Source organism: Equus caballus, chromosome 13 (genome assembly GCF_041296265.1).
Source record: "Equus caballus isolate H_3958 breed thoroughbred chromosome 13, TB-T2T, whole genome shotgun sequence".
Taxonomy (NCBI): Eukaryota; Metazoa; Chordata; class Mammalia; order Perissodactyla; family Equidae; genus Equus; species Equus caballus.
The window spans coordinates 49521868-49538651 of record NC_091696.1 but is presented as its reverse complement, the minus strand read 5'-3'; the positions used below and the strand labels follow the sequence as shown (position 1 = coordinate 49538651).

Sequence of the window (16784 nt, the reverse complement as noted above, 5' to 3'; positions counted from 1 at the left end):
GCCTTGGGGCGGAGTCTGTCTGGGGCTGGGCCACTCCATAGGCTGGGTGCCTTAGGGGGCGGGACCACTATGTGGGCGGGGCCTACATGAGGCGTGGCCAATCTGGAGGAAGAGCCGTGCTGGGGGCGTGGTCAAACGGAGGGCATGTAAACTAAAGGGAGGGGCTACGGTTGGGGCGGAGCCCCTCAGGAGGCGGGGAAATCTGGGCGTGGCCACGGCAGGGCGGCGTGGGCGTGGCCAGGCTGGGGGCGGGGCCAGGCCGGGATCTCCGCTGTCCTGGGTCCCGGAGCGCTCCCTCCCGGCAGGTCTCTCTCCAGCCCCGCAGTCGTCTCCCTGGCCGGCCCGTCTCCAGGGTGCGCAGGGCCCGACTCCCCCGGCTCCGCGGCCGCGGTCGGGCCTCGGCCCCCGCACTGCGCTCTGGGACAGGTGACCGCGGGGGCCCCAAAGAGCTCAGCTCCGCATCCCCGGAGACTCCGAGGGCGAAGGTGAGCAGGGCTGCGGGGACCGGTGTGTGCACGCCCGTGTTGGTGCCTGTGTGTGTGCATGTGTGTGGACGTCTGTGCGCACCGGGGGAATTCTCTAGGTGCGTGGAGTTGGAGAGGTGCGTGCTCCGGGGAGCTTTGTGTGTGTGCAAAATTTCAAGAGCGTGCAAAAGTAGTCCCGTGTGGGAGGAGAGTCGTGCATATGAGTGCGTGTGTGTGTGAAAGAGACAGTGGGTGTGAAATTTGGTAAAGATCATGTGTGTATGTCAGGGTGTTTTGGAGGAAAATGGGAGGGCAGGTGCAATGATACTTGGGGGCACTTACAGCATCAGGATGTCTGTGCGAGCTGTGCGGGTGCGTGGGTGGTGAATTGTGGGAGTGTAAGAACTGCGAATGTGTGTGTTTCCATGTGAGTGGCGGTGAGGGGTGCTTCTGGGGTTCTCAATTTGAAGAGGTGGGGACCGAGGAAAGTTTGGGGGTGCTGATTGCTCTTGGAGGGGGAGTGTGGTCTGAGGCTGTGGGTAATGGACAGTGGAGGTGTTTGGGGCCTGGCCAGGAGTAATTTGGGGATCATATTGCCCCCCCCCCCCGGCTTTGAGGGCTGGGGAGATGTGTGGGCAAGGCCAGAGGGGCTGGGCCTGCCCCTTGCATGGGGAGCAGTGGGCAGGGTTCTTGCTTCATGTGGAGGGAGCGGCTGCCTCACCAGTCCCCTGTCACCCAGGCCCCGTGCTCACTCCTGCCTGGCTTCAGTTGGCGCTCCTGCGAGAACATGGTGCAGAAGTACCAGTCTCCCATCCGCATCTACAAGTACCCGTTCGAGCTAGTCATGGCGGTGAGTGACCCTGGTTCTCCGGCCCCCGTATGGAGGTTGGAGGGACATAGGAGGTCAGCTGTGATGGGAATGAGAGGGAGCCCCGGAGACCCCCCAGATCAGAAGGAATTTTTGAGCTCCTTCACTGACCTGGGGAGTCCAGCTGCTAACCAGTGACTCTCTACCTGGCCAGCCCACCATCCACCCAACTTCTGGAATCCTTGCCCACTGACCAAAACACAAGGTCTTTCTTTTTCCTTGTTGAAGCTTACATGTTCTCTCACCTCAGCCTTCTCTGACAGGAAACAAGGATATCAGGGGCCAAGCCACTGCTGTCATTTTTGTGTAATGATAATAATAATAGTAAATATAACAATGATGGTGATGACACAGCCATTCACTGAGGGTGTACGGTACTGTCTTCACATCCGTGGTTTCATTTAATTCCTAACAGCTGGCATTGTTCTCATTTTACCTCTGCTAAACTGAAGCTGGGATGGTCAAGGGATTGGCCCCAGGTTCTGTGGCTAGCAAGAGGTGGAGCCGAGGCTCAGAGCCACGCGAGGGGGACTCCAGAGCTGGGATTTAACTACAGTGCCCCCCAGGGTCCTCCTCCTGCCACACACTGCCTCCCTTTCTCTTCAAGGAAGCTGAGACCAGGAGGAGCATGTGGGGGTGGGGAGGGGGCAGGAAGGGTCTGGGAGCCGTCATTTTCATACTCAAGTCGGGCAGCCAGTCAGCTGGGGTCCTAGAATTGGCTCCCAGGCTCTTGGGCTCCTGGATCAGTGGTCTTTGTTCCATGGGGTGGGTGCTGGAGCCGGTGGACATGGCTTTCCTTCTTGGCGCCGTCCCCTCTGCCTGTTGGAGCCACCCTTCCTGGTAAAATAGGGGCAATGCCCTGGAGGTGTGGGGAGGGGGAAATGAGGTAACGCCTGCTGCCTCTGGCTCAGTGCCTGGCACACAGTAGGTGCTCACTAAATGTACCTGCCCCTGTTATTACACCACATGGTATTATAAATGATTGTACTGGAAGTGCAAGGAACACGGGCAGGCATCCACCCCCGTCCCTCCCAGCCCACCCCTGGCTGCTCGATTCCAGTCTTTGATCCGAGGACTTGCGTATCAGTTGTGCCTCTGCGCGTGTGTGTGTCCTGCCTGATCTTATTCTATGAATCCACCTGCATATGTGTTTATAGTCCCATAGAGGATTTAAAAGCCTCCCTGGAGCCGTCCATCCGTGTGCTGTTATGGGTAGATGGTTCCAGGTCAGGAAAGAGGCAGGGACAGGCCCGGGGTCATAGTGACTAGCTGGGTGAACTTAAGCAAGTTACTTACCCTCTCTGAGCCTTCACTCCCCATCTCTAAAATGAGGATTCCATGGTTTCCAAATCTGGGCATCGTGCTGTGGATTAAACTAATCAATGCGTGTGAAGCTCCCAGCGCAGGGTCTGGCACAGACCAAATGCCGTTACTATTATTGTTACTGTTGTTAGTGTTGTCGCTGCCTGCGGCTGTGCGACTTTCCTTCATTTGTAGAGTGGGTAGGACACCAGGGATGATGAAGAGACTTGGGGACAAGCGGTCAGAAGCACTGGTCCCTGCCGCTGCCCCGCCTGCTCTGGCTGTGTGTCCTGGGAAAGCCACTGAATGCATCTGAGCCTCGGTTTCTTTTGTGAGATGGAGATGGTTGTCACGAGGATAAAGGTGATGCCAGTTTGTGGGGGTGGTGGGGGCGGGTGCCCAGCACAGGGCTCCATCCAGACTAAGTAGCTGAGTATAAAGACTCGTCTTCCGTCTAAGGCTCCAGGGAGCTCACGTATTCTAAGACCCTGGGACTCATTCATTCATTCATTCACTCAGTAGAAGAGAGGCATTGTCCCCAATCTTCTGGAACAATCCAGGCACCCGATTCTCTGCCATGAAGCTGAGACCAATAAGTATAGAATGGAAAACGAATAATGTTTCAGTACTGCATGAACTTGATAAATGCAAACTTAATTTAGCATGTTTAGGAGTCTCAAAATATTTGCCATCATTGCACTTTGCGATAAAGCATGCCCGCTGAGGTGGCACTGAAGACTTTATTAAAAGGACTAGTAACGCACTCGCATGGCCTTCACTGGAATATGTTCAGCGTGTTTTGTAAGCATCGAGTTCCCTCAGTGAAGGCAGAAGGATGCGCTTGCCCCCCGGGCTGCTCTCAGTCTCTGGGCGTCGATGTGTACACGCTGTGGGTACAGGAGGAAGCAGAGGTTTTCTGATATTTGCTCTGTAAATGAGCTGATGTGTCTGAGCTAATGTGAGTTACTCGTAGTTTTCAAAGGGACAGCCGCAACCATGTCGTCTTATCTTCCATACAATCTTTGTCGGTGAGAGGGCCCCCCAACCGCAGCCATGCCGCTGACAAAGCCACTTTGCCGACTGTTTACAAAACACCATTGTCCCCAGTAGCCTGCATAACTCAACAGAACTCGCACGCTGTGTGGGCACAAAAGGGGTTTTCTGCGCTTACTGTCCGTCTTTGTTTCTCAGCCGGACACTTGTCCTCAGTTCGGGTCAGATGCCAGGGAAGTGTTGGGTGCGTTCAGCTCTTTTCACTGCGTCCGAGTGCCCGGACGAGCTGGCCTTCTCGGTTTCCTGTTTAACAAAGCCCACTTGGGAATCAAAGCGTCCCTTGCTCCTTCAGAAGTGCACCAGCGATGATACGGATGACCGGAATTGGGCCCGTGGAATTGCTCATAAAATATCACAGAGGCAACCTTTCTAGACCCAGGTTCGAAAAACCTTTAAAAATCATTTTTCTCTTTCATTTCAAAGATTTAACTACTGTAATCCAGTGAATGGGCGTCTCTCTCCTTGGGCCAAATCCCTGGACGGGAATTCTGTTCCTGAGGGCGGCGTTCCAGGTGGACTTTGCTTTCTAATTCTTGAGAACATTCTCTGTTATTTGGTTCAGGACAATCAGCTTGTATTATCTTGGTAAACAGGGGAAAGCAGTTAAGATAATGGAGGAGCCCGCTGCGCATCCAAGGTTGGAGCGGGTCCTTGGTCCCTGTCACTGTGGGGTCTCAGAAGGTCAGGAGGTCTTTGTGGAGATCCCTGTGTGTGGAACACAAAGACTGGGACTTGAACTGCGGCTTGTGGTCCCATGAGTCCTGACAGCCACTCTCAGGTCCACATCCGGAAAATGGAGATGACAAAGGCCCCTGCTCCTCAGAGAGCTGAAGCGAGGATTAAATGAAGGGACATGGGCACCCGGACAGGCCTGGCACATTGTTTAATGCTTGTGAAATGTTACTTAAGCTTATTATCATTATTTATTGTTTGAACAGCTTTATTCAGCTATCACTCACATACCATAAAATTCACCCACTTAAAGGCACAGTCAGTGGGTTTCAGTGTATTCATAGAGCTGTGTAACCATCACCACCGTCAATTCTGGAACGTTCTTATCACCCCAAAGGGAAACTCTGCACCGCTTAGTCACCATCCCCGAATATCTCCAACCTCTCCCCACCCCAAGCAACTATTAGTCTACTTTCTGTCACTATGGATTTGCCTATTTTGTACATTCCATATAAATGGACTCATACAATATGTGGCCTTCTCTGACTGGCTTCTCTCACTGAGCATCGTGCTTTCAAGTTTCATCCCGGTTGTAGCGTGTGTCAGTGCTGCATTCTTTTTCATGGCTGAATAATATTCCCCTCTATGGATGGACCACATTTGCTCATCCATCCATCGGTTGATGGACTGTTTCCATTTCTGGGCTATGATGAATAACACCGCCATGAACATTTATGCACAGTCTTTGTATGGATATATTCCTTCCAAAGAAATTCCTGCTCTGAATGGTAATGGTTATTGGACGAGTTTAAGCAGATTCTTGTTTAAATTTTCTGTAACAAACAGTACACAGAACAGACTAGGTCCCAGGCACTGTTCTGAGCGCATTCAAAGATTAACTCATGGGCTCCTTTAACCAGCCCCTGAGATAGGTCTGTGGGTGCTCTGTTCTGCAGACAACGAGACTGAGACACAGAGAGAATAAATGGATTACCCAAGGCTGCAAAGCGAACACACGACAGGTGGGGACTTCATTGGAATACGTTAAGTGAATTTTGCAAGGCAGTTTGGCTCCAGAATTTATTTATTTTTTTTTGAGGAAGATCAGCCCTGAGCTAACATCTGCTGCCAATCCTCCTCTTTTTGCTGAGGAAGACTGGCCCTGAGCTGACATCCGTGCCCATTTTCCTCTACTTTATATGTGGGATACCTGCCACAGCATAGCTTGAGAAGTGGTGCCATGTCTGCACCCAGGATCCGAACTGGTGAACCCTGGGCCACCAAGGTGGAACATGCGCACCTAACTGCTGCGTCACTGGGCCAGCCCCCCGGCTCCAGAATTTACATTCCCCACCACGAGCTTTGCTGCTTCTCAGAGCTGAGGACCTGAAGTTATGGGGGTGGCATCTGGACCGAGTCAGTGGTCCCACCAGGGCGGTTACCATCAGGACTGCGTCCAGAATGCCTGCACCCTGTCAGGACCCTGCAAAGGGGAGCACAGCCAAAACGCACGGACCCTGGCCTCTCGGAGGACAGACATGCCAGCAGGGCCTGGGTGTGTTCCCTGAGCAGTGGGTGCACAGCCCCTAGGCCAGCTCAGAGGCGGGTACCAATACAGCAGCCTTAGCTGTAGTAGAAGGGGAAACAGGCTTAGACAGATGGAGGAGACTGTCCGTTAGTCAGTGTATTTGTCAGTGCTGCATAACAAAGTACCCCAGCTGGTGGCTTAGAACAACAAAAGGTTGTGGCCTCAGTTCTAGAGGCCGGAAGTCCAGATCAAGGTGCTGGCAGTGCCGTGCTCTCGCTGGAGGTGCCAGGTGAGGATGTGTTCCGGGCCTCTCTCCTGGCTTTTGGTGGCTCCTTGGCTCGTGGCAGCATCACTCCAGCCTTCACACGGCTTACTCCGTGTGCGTGTGCCTCTGCGCCCAAACTTCCTCTCTTATAAGGACGCCAGTCATAGTGGAATTATAAGGTCACCCTAATGACCTCATTTGAACTTGGTTACCTCGGTAAAGACCCTATTTCCAAATAAGGTCATATTCTGAGGTACCTGGAGTTGGCACTCCAGCATTCCTTTTTCGGGGGCGGACATAATTTAGCCCCTAATACTCAGTAAACGGCATTCTCAGTCAATGGCAGAGATTCGATCTCAGGGAATCTGACCCCACAGCCCGAGCTGGCAGCCAGGCATTCTGGATTCTGGCTCCGATGATCAGTAGACATCTGTGCACCAGTGGCCGCCTCCTGTCCGGCCACTGCCCAGGAGGCCCTGTGGGGCTCTAAGGGCCTGGGGCTTCAGGTCAGCTCAGATTCTGCAAACCTAACAAAGGCAGATGGTGCGGAGTTGAATTTCCTCAGCAATAGGATTTTCGTGCGGAGCCAGGGTTACGGAGGGGAGGGCCCTTGTCCAGCAACGAAGTGTTAAAATATTTAAAGACCTGGCCTTTTGGATTGATAAACAGCTTGTAACTTAGCAAATGGGTTATTCATAAGGAGCGGCCTCTGAAGGCAAATCCTTGCAGCCCAGGCCACGGGCACATCCAGGTGGAATTGTTGTCATGGATGTAGTTTTGACAAAGCAGCAGGGGCCTTATTTAAATGAGTTAAATGAGTTCCCTGGGGCCCGTCATCTGATCCTGCTGCTAAAAGATTAAGGGAAGCGACAGTTTCCACCCTGGATTGCTTACAGGGCCCTGACGCTCCGATTTGGGCCGGGAGAATGGAGGTAGTCCGCTGCCCAGCAAAGCTATCTTCTGGTTCCAGAGGCCCTGAAGGAAGCTGTGGGCCCTTGTTCGTCCGTTCACGCGTGCATTCATTCGTGTCCGCGAGCGTGTATGCGTTTGGCAAATACGTATTGAGTGTCCTCTGGGTGCCAGGCACTCGGCTGGGTGTGCGTTGATTCCTAGCACTTTTCGAAACACATCCTTATTCTGTTCGTTGTCTTGCTTCCTTGTTTATATGGGTGTTTTTCATGAAAGTAAGCTTCTGGAAGGTGGGGGCCGTGTCTGTCTTGTTCTGGTTCTGTCTTGACTTGGTTCTCCTGACATGGTCCCTTTCTGCCCTCATAGAGCTGGCAGTGTGGGGGGGGTGTGTGATGTGTGATGTGTGTGTGAGAGAGACAGAGACAGAGAGAGAGAGAGAGAGAAGCCCGGCCAGTGTCATGTAGAATGATTTGTACTAGGGGAAGAACAGGGCATTGTAGGAACACAGAGAAGAACCCATTGGTCACCAGCCGAGGGTCTTTTAAGCCAGCCAAGCAGAGCCTTGCCGAGGGGAGGAAGGCACAGCATGTGCAAAGGCCCCGGGGCAGAACTTGTCTCTCTACAGAAATGAATGTGGCTCACTTGGGCCCCAGTGAGAGTTAAAAAGAGACACGCAGGGTCAGTTGTCTCTTCAAGGACCTTGGGAGCTTGCGACGGTTGGAAGCAGGAGAGTGACATGATGAGATTTGCTATTTAAGTGGGTTGGAAGGAGGTTTTCATCCCGGAGGCCTGGAGAGCATGAGGAAAACAAAGGAGCCGAGGCGCGTGCATTCCTGGAACACTTGGAAAATCTAAGATAGCATTTCCCTCCCTTCAAGATCCTGACATGCCGCTAAATGTCAAGACATACTGGGCTGGACTTGCTGCCTCCACGTCTCTCCCTGAGCCAGCAGGGGCACCAGCTGATCCTGGGAGTCCGTGGGCATGGAGCCTGTTCAGAGGAGGGCACCCCCTGCCCTGCTCCCCACGCCCGGGGGAGAATCCACGGGAGGTTTTTGTACAGTCGCCAGGCCGGGCAGCCGGGCTGCACGCTCCCCCAGTGCTGGAGAGGCCGGGCTTTCTGGAGGTGTGAGCTCAGGTGGAGGACACGTGGTCCCCGCTGGGGCAAAGGGCTGTCCGAGTCCTGGCGTGCAATAAGGCGACAGAAGCAGAAAAAAATAATACCTAGACCCCACTAACTGTGCCCCTGCTGCAGCCTCAGGGCAGGAAACTGTGAAAAACGGCCAAACGGTGCCTCTGCACCCTGTTCAGGGCAGTTCGTTGGCCAATAGCCCCGGCTGCCCCCGCACTGTGACCACAGAGGGAGCCGCAAGGGCCTTCCTTCACCTGAGCACTGAGCACCTGCCAGCACCCAGCTCTCCAGGGCGGGGCAGGGAGAGCCAGATGCAGGCCTGGGCCCCTCTCTGGGCTGTGCACCTGCCATGGTCACCAGCGGGTGTAGACAGAGGTCCACGCACGCTGAGACGGGGGATCTGTGCAGCGACCTGCTCTTGCAGGTGTGTATGTGACGAGGGCTCCAGCTTCCTGCCGTCTTTCCCCAGCATCCGCCCCCTCCTTCCCGCCTCCTCCCTCCCTCCCTCCCTCTCTCCCTTGGGCAAATATTGGCTGATGTCTACGGAGTCCCAGGTGTTGTGCGAGGGCACTGGGGAGTCCACTGGCGAAGAAAGCAGTGATGGAGGCGCTGACTGGAAACAAATAAACACAGACTCGACATCCTATTACAAATCATGATCGATGCCTCTGATAGGACCATGAACCGCTCAGGAGATGACTCACTCTCTTTTTTTTAAATTGTGGCAAAATATATATAACACGAAATTTCCCATTTTAACCATTTCTTGTCTTTTTTTTTTGTGAGGAAGATTGGCCCTGAGCTAACGTCTGTGCCCATCTTCCTCCATTTTATGTGGGATGCTGCCACAGTGTGGCTTGACGAGTGGTGCTGGGTCCACGACCTGGGTCCTGAACCTGCGAACCCCAGGCTGCTGAAGTGGAGGGCGCGAATGCAACCACTACGCCACCGGTCTGGCCCTCCGTTTTAGCCATTTTTAAGTGTCCAGTTCAGTGGCATTAAGTACACACACATTGTTGTGCAGCCATCACCACCATCCTCTCCAGAACTTTTTCATCCTCCCGAACTGAAACTCTGTGCTTCTTAAACGCTACCTCCCTGTTCCCCCTCCCCCAGCCCTGGTGACCACCATTCTACTTTCTGTCTCTACACGTCTGACTCCTCCAGGGACCTCATATCAGTGGAATCAGACAGCATTTGTCCTTTCATGTCTGGCCTCTTTCACCAAGCATCATGTGTTTGAGGTTCATCCATGCTGTAGCGTGTTTCAGTACTTCATTCCTTTTTTATGGCTGAATAATATTCCACTGTATGGATAGATCACATTTTGTTCATCCTTTCCTCAGTCAGTGGACACTTGGGTTGTTTCCCCTTTTTGGCTGTTGTGAATAATGCTGCTGTGATGTGCAAATATCGCTTCAGATCCCTGTTGGTTTACTCTTGTTCATTAAAAAACATCGACTGTGCGGTGTCTGGCACTGTGCTAGTGCCTTACACGTATTACCTCCCTTTTGTCTTTATAGCAGTCCTTAGGAGGTGGGTACCATCCTCCTCCTCATCCTCTTTCTTTCTGAGGAAACTGGGTCTCAGGGAAGTTAAGTTGAGGTCGCCCAGCTCCCAAATGGCAGAGATAGCATCTAAACCCTAGGTTTTTTCTCTGCTTTGTCCACCACACCCAGCCTTGCCCCCTCGCCGTGTCCAGCTGCCCCCGTCTCCATCTTTCCTGTCTCCCGAGCTGGCTTTGACTAGAATAGCAGCAGGTTTTCAGCGACAGGGCCATCTGGGTATAGCTGTTTTTAAGATTGTATACAGCAGTCATTTCGAAAGGCTCCAGAACAACCTCCCCCTGGTTCAACCGTGCCCGCTTCCCTTCATCAGCTGGGATGACACTGCTGCCATCGGCTGGCGGATGGCTCATTCACCAGGCTCTGGTCGAGCAACTCAGCCAAGAGTTGGGAGATCCACAGAGTGGAATATTATTCAGCCATGAAAAGGGACGAAGCGCTGGCACCTGCTGCAGCAAGGATGAACCTCGAAAACATCATGCTCAGGGCAAGAAGCCAGACACAAAAGGCCACATGTTGCCTGATTCCAATTACACGAAATGCCCAGAAAAAGCAAATCCATAGAGATAGAAAGTAGATTAGCGGTTGCCTAGGGCTGGGATCGGGGGGATGAGAAGTGACTGCTAATGGGTCTGAGGGTTCCTTTTTTTTTTTTTTTTTGGTGAGGAAGATTGGTCCCAAGCTAACATCTGTTGCCAATCTTCCTCTTTTTTTTTTTTTCTCCCCAAAGCCCCAGTACACAGTTGTACATCCTACTTGTAAGTCCTTCTAGTTCTTCCATGAGGGACCCTGCCACAGCATGGCTTGATGAGCAGTGTGTAGGTCCATGCCCAGGATCCGAACCCACGAACCCCAGGCCGCCAAAGCAGAGTGTGTGAACTTAACCACTCTGCCACCAGGCTGACCCTGGGTGTGGGGTCTCTTTTTGGGGTGATGAAATGTTCTGGAATTAGTGTTGATAGTTGCACAACTTTGTGAATGTACTAAAAGCCACTGAATTGTGCAGTTTAAAAGGATGCATTTTATGGTGTGAGAATTATACCTCAATTAAAAAAGGATTGATGCCTGTCTGTCCTGGGGTCTCCCAGGCTGGCAGGGAGAGAGGGGGGTCGTCACGGAAGGCTCCTGAGGACTGTGGGAGGGGAGGAGTGCGCCTCGTGCAGTGGTCGCATGGCGGGCAGCGCCCCAAATCCGGCCTGCACGTGGAGAAGGAGGGCGAGGCCCTGGGCCGGGGTCCGTTGGTGAGGTCTGGATAGTCTTGGCATAGTTGCGCTGGGAGGTTTTGGGTGAGCAGCTCCCTCTGAATTTGCAGGAGGAAGAGCAGGAAGGAAGGAGGGAGGGCGGGCGGGAGGGAGCAGCTGTCAAGTGAGTAGCAGAAATAGCTTTTCTGTACTTTATAGAATCTCACTCTTTTTTAAAATTTAAATTTACTTAACAAATGCTGATGGAGAACAAACCGTGTGCCAGGCACTGTTCTAAGCACTTTCCAAAAACCCTGCTCCTTTATTCGCCCCGCCATTCAGCAACGTCGCCACTTTTCTTATTCTCCTCTTAGCAAATGAATGAATGAAGGAGCCGAGAGCCTGATGATGTCAAGGTCAGGCAGCTGGTAGGAGGCCGAGCAGAGATTTGAACCCAGGCCCGGAGTCCACACCCTGAGCGGCTAGCTCGGCGCTCATTCGCTTGTTCGTCATGCAAATGTCTGTTGCGTGTGGACTATGTGCTGGGCCTTTTGCAAAGCACCGAGGGATTCAGAGGTGACAAGCCGGGTGCCAGGGGACCGAGGACTTCCCACTTCAGCAACTGTGACGCACGAAGGAGGGACACAGAACCGAGCGCTTGTGGGCAAGCTCTGCGATGACTCCACTTACAGATGAGCTGAAGGGACAAGGGACGTGCTGTGCTCAGGGTGCCCGGCCTGGAGGTGGGCACGTCTGGCTAGGCATCCAGCCTCCCGTGTCCACGTGTGAAGTGTCAGCGTGGCATTTTGCAGGATGGGGACCCATGGGAGGCATTCCGGGGCTGTTCCCATTGGCCCCTGCCTGCCCCAGCCGCATCCCTGCATGCGTGGGTTCTGGGCCTGGGATCAGCTCCCTTTCTGAGCTGAAGGGCTGGGGTGTCCCTCTCCCGCCACCTGGCAGAAGGGCTGTAACCAAATCCTTCTGCTACCTTGCATCCCTGAGGGGGCCTAACCACGTGTCAGTTCAAGGGGGAGCAGCTCAGGCCTGAACTGTGGGGACAGGCGCCCACAGGGAGGGCCCTGGAACTGTTTGGTCCCGTAAAACCCTGTGACCTGCCAGAGGCAAAGGGGCCCCTGATTCATGGGTTTTAGGTCCTCGTGACTCAGCATTTCCAAACGCCGACACTTGTGATGAAGCCAAAGTTCCCTGAGAGGCAGGACCGGGTACTTCAGGGCTGGGGCCTGGGTCTGACGGGCCTGCACTCCAACCCCCCACCCCCTGGCCTTGTAATGCCTTCCCGAGCCTCAGCTTGCTCATCTGTAAAATGGGGAAATCTAGCTGCCATCTCCTCAGGGCGTCAAGATTGACGATAGTGGAGCCATTTTAAACGGAACCGGCACTCCCTTTCAGCTGCTTTGCTCTCCTGAACCTTTGGACTGGACCCAAACGGGAATTGTTTCACAAGTAATTGTTTGAGAAGTCAGCAGGAGAACGGACACCATCACAAAGACGGAGGACGGTGGACTTTCTGAAGACGGAATCGACAGTCAGTCAATGTTTGGCCAAGACTAACCCTCTGCCTCCAACTCCAGTTAAAGCTCTTCGTAATGCAAACTCTCTCCTTTGCCTCGAAAAGCCCCTGACTTTTACTCCCTAGCGGGACACATTTTGGGTTTCTGCCTGAATCTCGGCTCCCCGAATTGCAATTCTTGAGACCCCAAATACACTACTTGCTTCCTCTCAGTTTATGCCTCTCACAAGGGCGATGTGACAAGTCAGTGCTCCGTGAACGTCAGTGACAACAGTGTCCGACGATAGACCTCACCACCCCAGGGACTCTCCACCGGCAGCCCTTGGACACTGGAGAGCTGGCCCTGGGCTGCACGCCTTAATTTGGGGTCCTTGCCTTCCAGATGGAACCTGAGCTCCAGGCGCACCCCGATGCCTGGGGTGGCTCCATGGCTGGAGCAGCCGCAGGCTGCCCGAGGAAGGCAGTGGCTCCCTTCACAGTCAGGGGAAGTCGTGCCCAAGCGCCCGCCTGCTGCTGACCAGCCCCCCCCCCCGCCTTATCTGGGGGCTCCAGACGGGGCTCCTCTAACAGGAGGTTTGTTATGGCAGGAAGTCGGCCCGGTGAAGCCACTGCCGTTGGCTGGCATCGTGCGCTGAGCCTGTCATCCTCCTCCCTGGACACCTTTCTTGGTGCTATTTGGCCCTTTGGCCAATTTAGATTCTTTCTTTCTTTGCTTGTTTGCATTTCTCTCAGGCCCTAGTGGGTGAGGGCCCAAGAACTGAGATGGATGCAGGAACAAGGTCAGTGCTGCGGGAAGGCACGCAGTCGTCCTTCGCAGCCCAGGCCTTCCGCACGTCGCATGCAAGCAAGTACATGGTTAAAAGGTGCATTAAGTACCACCAGGAAAATGAGCAGGCTAAAAGGACAGAGCAGGTGGGAGGAGGCAGCCTTGCAGGGGAGAAGGAGGGGAGGATGTCCCGGGAAGAGGCACCAGCACGGATGATGAGTCCCTGAAGATTTGTGTCCCCTCAGCCTGGATCCGGGTCTCCTACCCCTGTGGGAAACCCCAGGAACTCAGGCCTCCCTCCCCCTTCACTGTCAAGTGAACCGATTAGTGTTCCAAGTAGAAGGAACAGCAGGTGCAAAGGCCCTGGGGCAGGAACAAGATTGGTGGGTGTTTCCTGTGACTGACCTAACCAAGTACCACAAACTGGCTTAAACAGCAGGAATTTTTTTATCTCACAATTCTGGAGGCTAGAAGTCTGAGATCGAGGTGTCGGCAGAGTTGGTTCCTTTGCAGGGCTGTTGGCGAGAATCCATTCCACGCCTCTTCTGGCGTCGCCCGTAATCCTTGGTGTCCCTTGGCTTGTAGAGGACTCACCCCGATCTGTGCCTCCACCTTCACATGGCCTTCTCCCCGTGTGCATGTCTGGGGTCAAACGCCAGTCATATTGCATCCGGGGCCCCACAACTCTAGGGTGACTTCATCTTCGTTAATTACATCTGCAGCGACCCTCTTTACAAATAAGGTCACACACAGAGGGACTGGAGGTTGGGACTTCCGCAGATGAATTTTGTTGGGGGTGGGGGGACACAGCTCAACCCCTGACAGAGTGTTCTAGAAACAGCAAGGCTGGCCTTGCTGGAGCAGAGGGCAGGAGGCTGGCTGGGAGGGAGCTGCTGGGACAGACCACCCAGGGCCTGGGGGGGCCACAGTAAGGAGTGTGCAGAACAAGGTGTGGCCACTGCCTGGCAGGAGTGGAAGGGCTGAGGGTGGAGAAAGGAGAAATTGTGACCACACAGCCCCAGAGGGCAATGCCTGGCTCTGGTTTCCGAGCTGCTCAGGAGAACAAGCCTGGCTGCTGAGCAAGGGGTTCCTGAGGGAGCGGGGGCTGGGCCGGCCTGGGATTCAAATCCAGGCTCACCATTTTGTGCTGTGTGACCTTGAGTAAGTCACTTAGCCTCTCTGGGCTCCAGTTTCCTTATTTGTGAAATGAGGATGCCATTCAGAAGATTAAATGGAGGAGCAGAGTCAAGGCTTGGTGCATGCTAACTGCTCTGCGACACAATCTGGCGACATCCTCACCGCCACCCCATTTTACAGATGAGGAAACGAAAGCTCAGAGAGGGCAAGGAACTTGCCCAAGGTCACCCAGTGAGAAAGTAGCAGAGACTTGGGAGTCCCACCGTGCACTCTCCCCTGGAGGACAAGGGCTCCTTATTATAACACTGGTGTGTTTGTACAAAGCAACCAGCCTCGACATATGGCAGGAGGCCGCCCTGTCCTCCTGACCCTGGCTGAGGACGCGCTGGGCTGGCCTTGCGGGGCCTGGGGTGACATCCAGGGCGCCCGGCACATTTCCATGTCCTCCTCGCCCCCTCCCCCACCCCTGCCCTCCGAGCGGCGTGGGTGCCGCCTCTCCTCTCGGTGCCGGGGGGCGGGGGGAGGCGTGTGTCCTCAGATGCCCGCGCTATTTTCGGAGCTCGGTTTGATCCTGATTCCGGCACGTGGGCCGTGACAGGCACTGGGGGCCGACCTCGCTGGAACAGCGTCAGCCACGGATGCTGGCACTGCCCCCGGCGGCCCAGACCCCGGCTCGGCCGGCCCCGGGCACAGCCTCCCATCCTCCCGTCCTCCCATCTGGATGCCTTTTCCTCCTTTTCCTGCCTAACCGCCCTGCCCGGATGGAGGGGCCCGGGCAGACAGCCCTGCCTCGTTCCCGACCCTCGGGACCAAGCGTTCGCAGTGTCACCGCTGGGTGTGATGCTAGCTGTGGGTTTTTGTAGACGCCCTTTATCAGGCTGGAAGAGCGCCCTTCTATTCCTAGATTGTTGAGTGTTTTTATCAGGAAGGAGTGTTGGATTTTGTTAAAATTTTTTCCCCCTGAAAGATGCCTTGTTTTAAAATGCCCCACTCTTCCTTCTGAGGGTGACAACTCGAATTTGTGATTTTCCCAGTCCTCGCTCACGCACTTCTGCACGTCCGCCTGCTTACAGCAGGTGTAGAAGTGATGGGCGTCTGGTCACCGTGCTGTCCGCGCCCCAATGCCTGTCTGCGCGCTCCACGCGGCCCACGAGGAGACAACAGCCCGGCTAGGGCGGGGCGGGCCGGGGGTCGTGCTGGGCTGGGTTGGGGGGGGGGCCCTCGGCCAGGCTCACTGGCGCTCTGCCCCCAGGCCTACGAGAGGCGCTTCCCCACCTGCCCGGAGATCCCGGTGCTGCTGGGCAGCCAGGTGCTGCGCGAGGCCCGCAGCGCCGACGGCGCGGTGCACGTGGTGGAGCGGAGCTGCCGGCTGCGCGTGGAGGCCCCGCGGCTGCTGCGCAAGGTGGGCGCCTGGGGGGGGTGGGTGGCGGGGATCCGGGGGCCAGGGGGCGGGCCTAGGAGGTGGAGCTAGAGTGTGTGTGTGTGTCGGTGCCAGGAGGGGGGCTCAGGGGTGGAGGGCGGCGGGGTCTGGGTTGGTGGGCCCACCTGGGTCCAGGAGGCTGGGCTGGAACTGGGTGGTGTCGGGGTACTAGGACCAAGCAGGGGTCCTGGGCTCGGATGGAATCGGTGCTCCGGGCTGGGGTTGGTGGGCTGGCGGTGGGGCGGGAGTCGGGGGTCCTGCGGGCCAGGGGTGGGAGTGGGGCAGGGTCCGGGGATCCAGGCCTGGCTGGTAGGCAGGCGCTGGGGGGGGGGGGGCACTGGGGATGCCCAGGGTCTTGGGGTGGCCGGGCCGTCCCTAGGGATGTGCGTCACCCCGGCTCCCCTCTACGTCCTGCACGCCCCGCTGCCCCTGCCTTTGCAGATCGCCGGCGTGGAGCACGTAGTCTTCGTGCAGAGAAACGTGTTGAACTGGAGGGAAAGGACGCTCCTCATCGATGCGCATAACGAGACCTTCGCCAGCCGCGTGGTGGTCCGCGAGAACTGCAGCTACACGGTGAGACCCCGCCCCCCGGGGGGCTGGACCGTCCCTCCCGCCCAGGGCCTTGTGGGTAAGATGTAGGAGGACCCCTTACACCTGCAGTTCAGACACACACCTGATACTTAGTTTTCTTTTAGTTTAAGTCGTCTCAAATACTGCTTGGGACGTTCATACTAAGACGTTCTTTGTTTCTCTGAGTTCAGATGTGACTGGGCGTCTTGCATTTTATTGGCTAAACCTAGCAACTCTGCCTCTCCCTCCCCTCTCTCTCCTTCCTTCCTTCTTTCCTTCGTGAAGCTCTGCCTCAGTTTCTTCATCTGCAAAATGGGGTTGATGATCATTCCTACCACCCAGGGTATGGCGAGGATTAAGTGAATTATCCACACCTCTTAGTGCCTGGCACGTGCTGCGTCCTGTGTGTGTTACCTTTGAA

General features: G+C 55.2%; 1 protein-coding gene across 1 annotated transcript in view; it reads left to right on the top strand.

Moving 5' to 3' along the window:
• The first annotated feature begins 200 nt into the window (after window positions 1-200).
• The window catches only part of SEC14L5 (SEC14 like lipid binding 5), a 39871-nt gene continuing 23287 nt past the window's right edge, over window positions 201-16784 (top strand). Inside the window, exons 1-4 of the mRNA XM_023616362.2 lie at window positions 201-485; window positions 1204-1314; window positions 15626-15775; window positions 16235-16366. Coding sequence (XP_023472130.2) covers window positions 1252-1314; window positions 15626-15775; window positions 16235-16366 — 345 coding nt within the window. The 5' untranslated portion in view covers window positions 201-485; window positions 1204-1251. The remainder of the gene's footprint in view (window positions 486-1203; window positions 1315-15625; window positions 15776-16234; window positions 16367-16784) is intronic.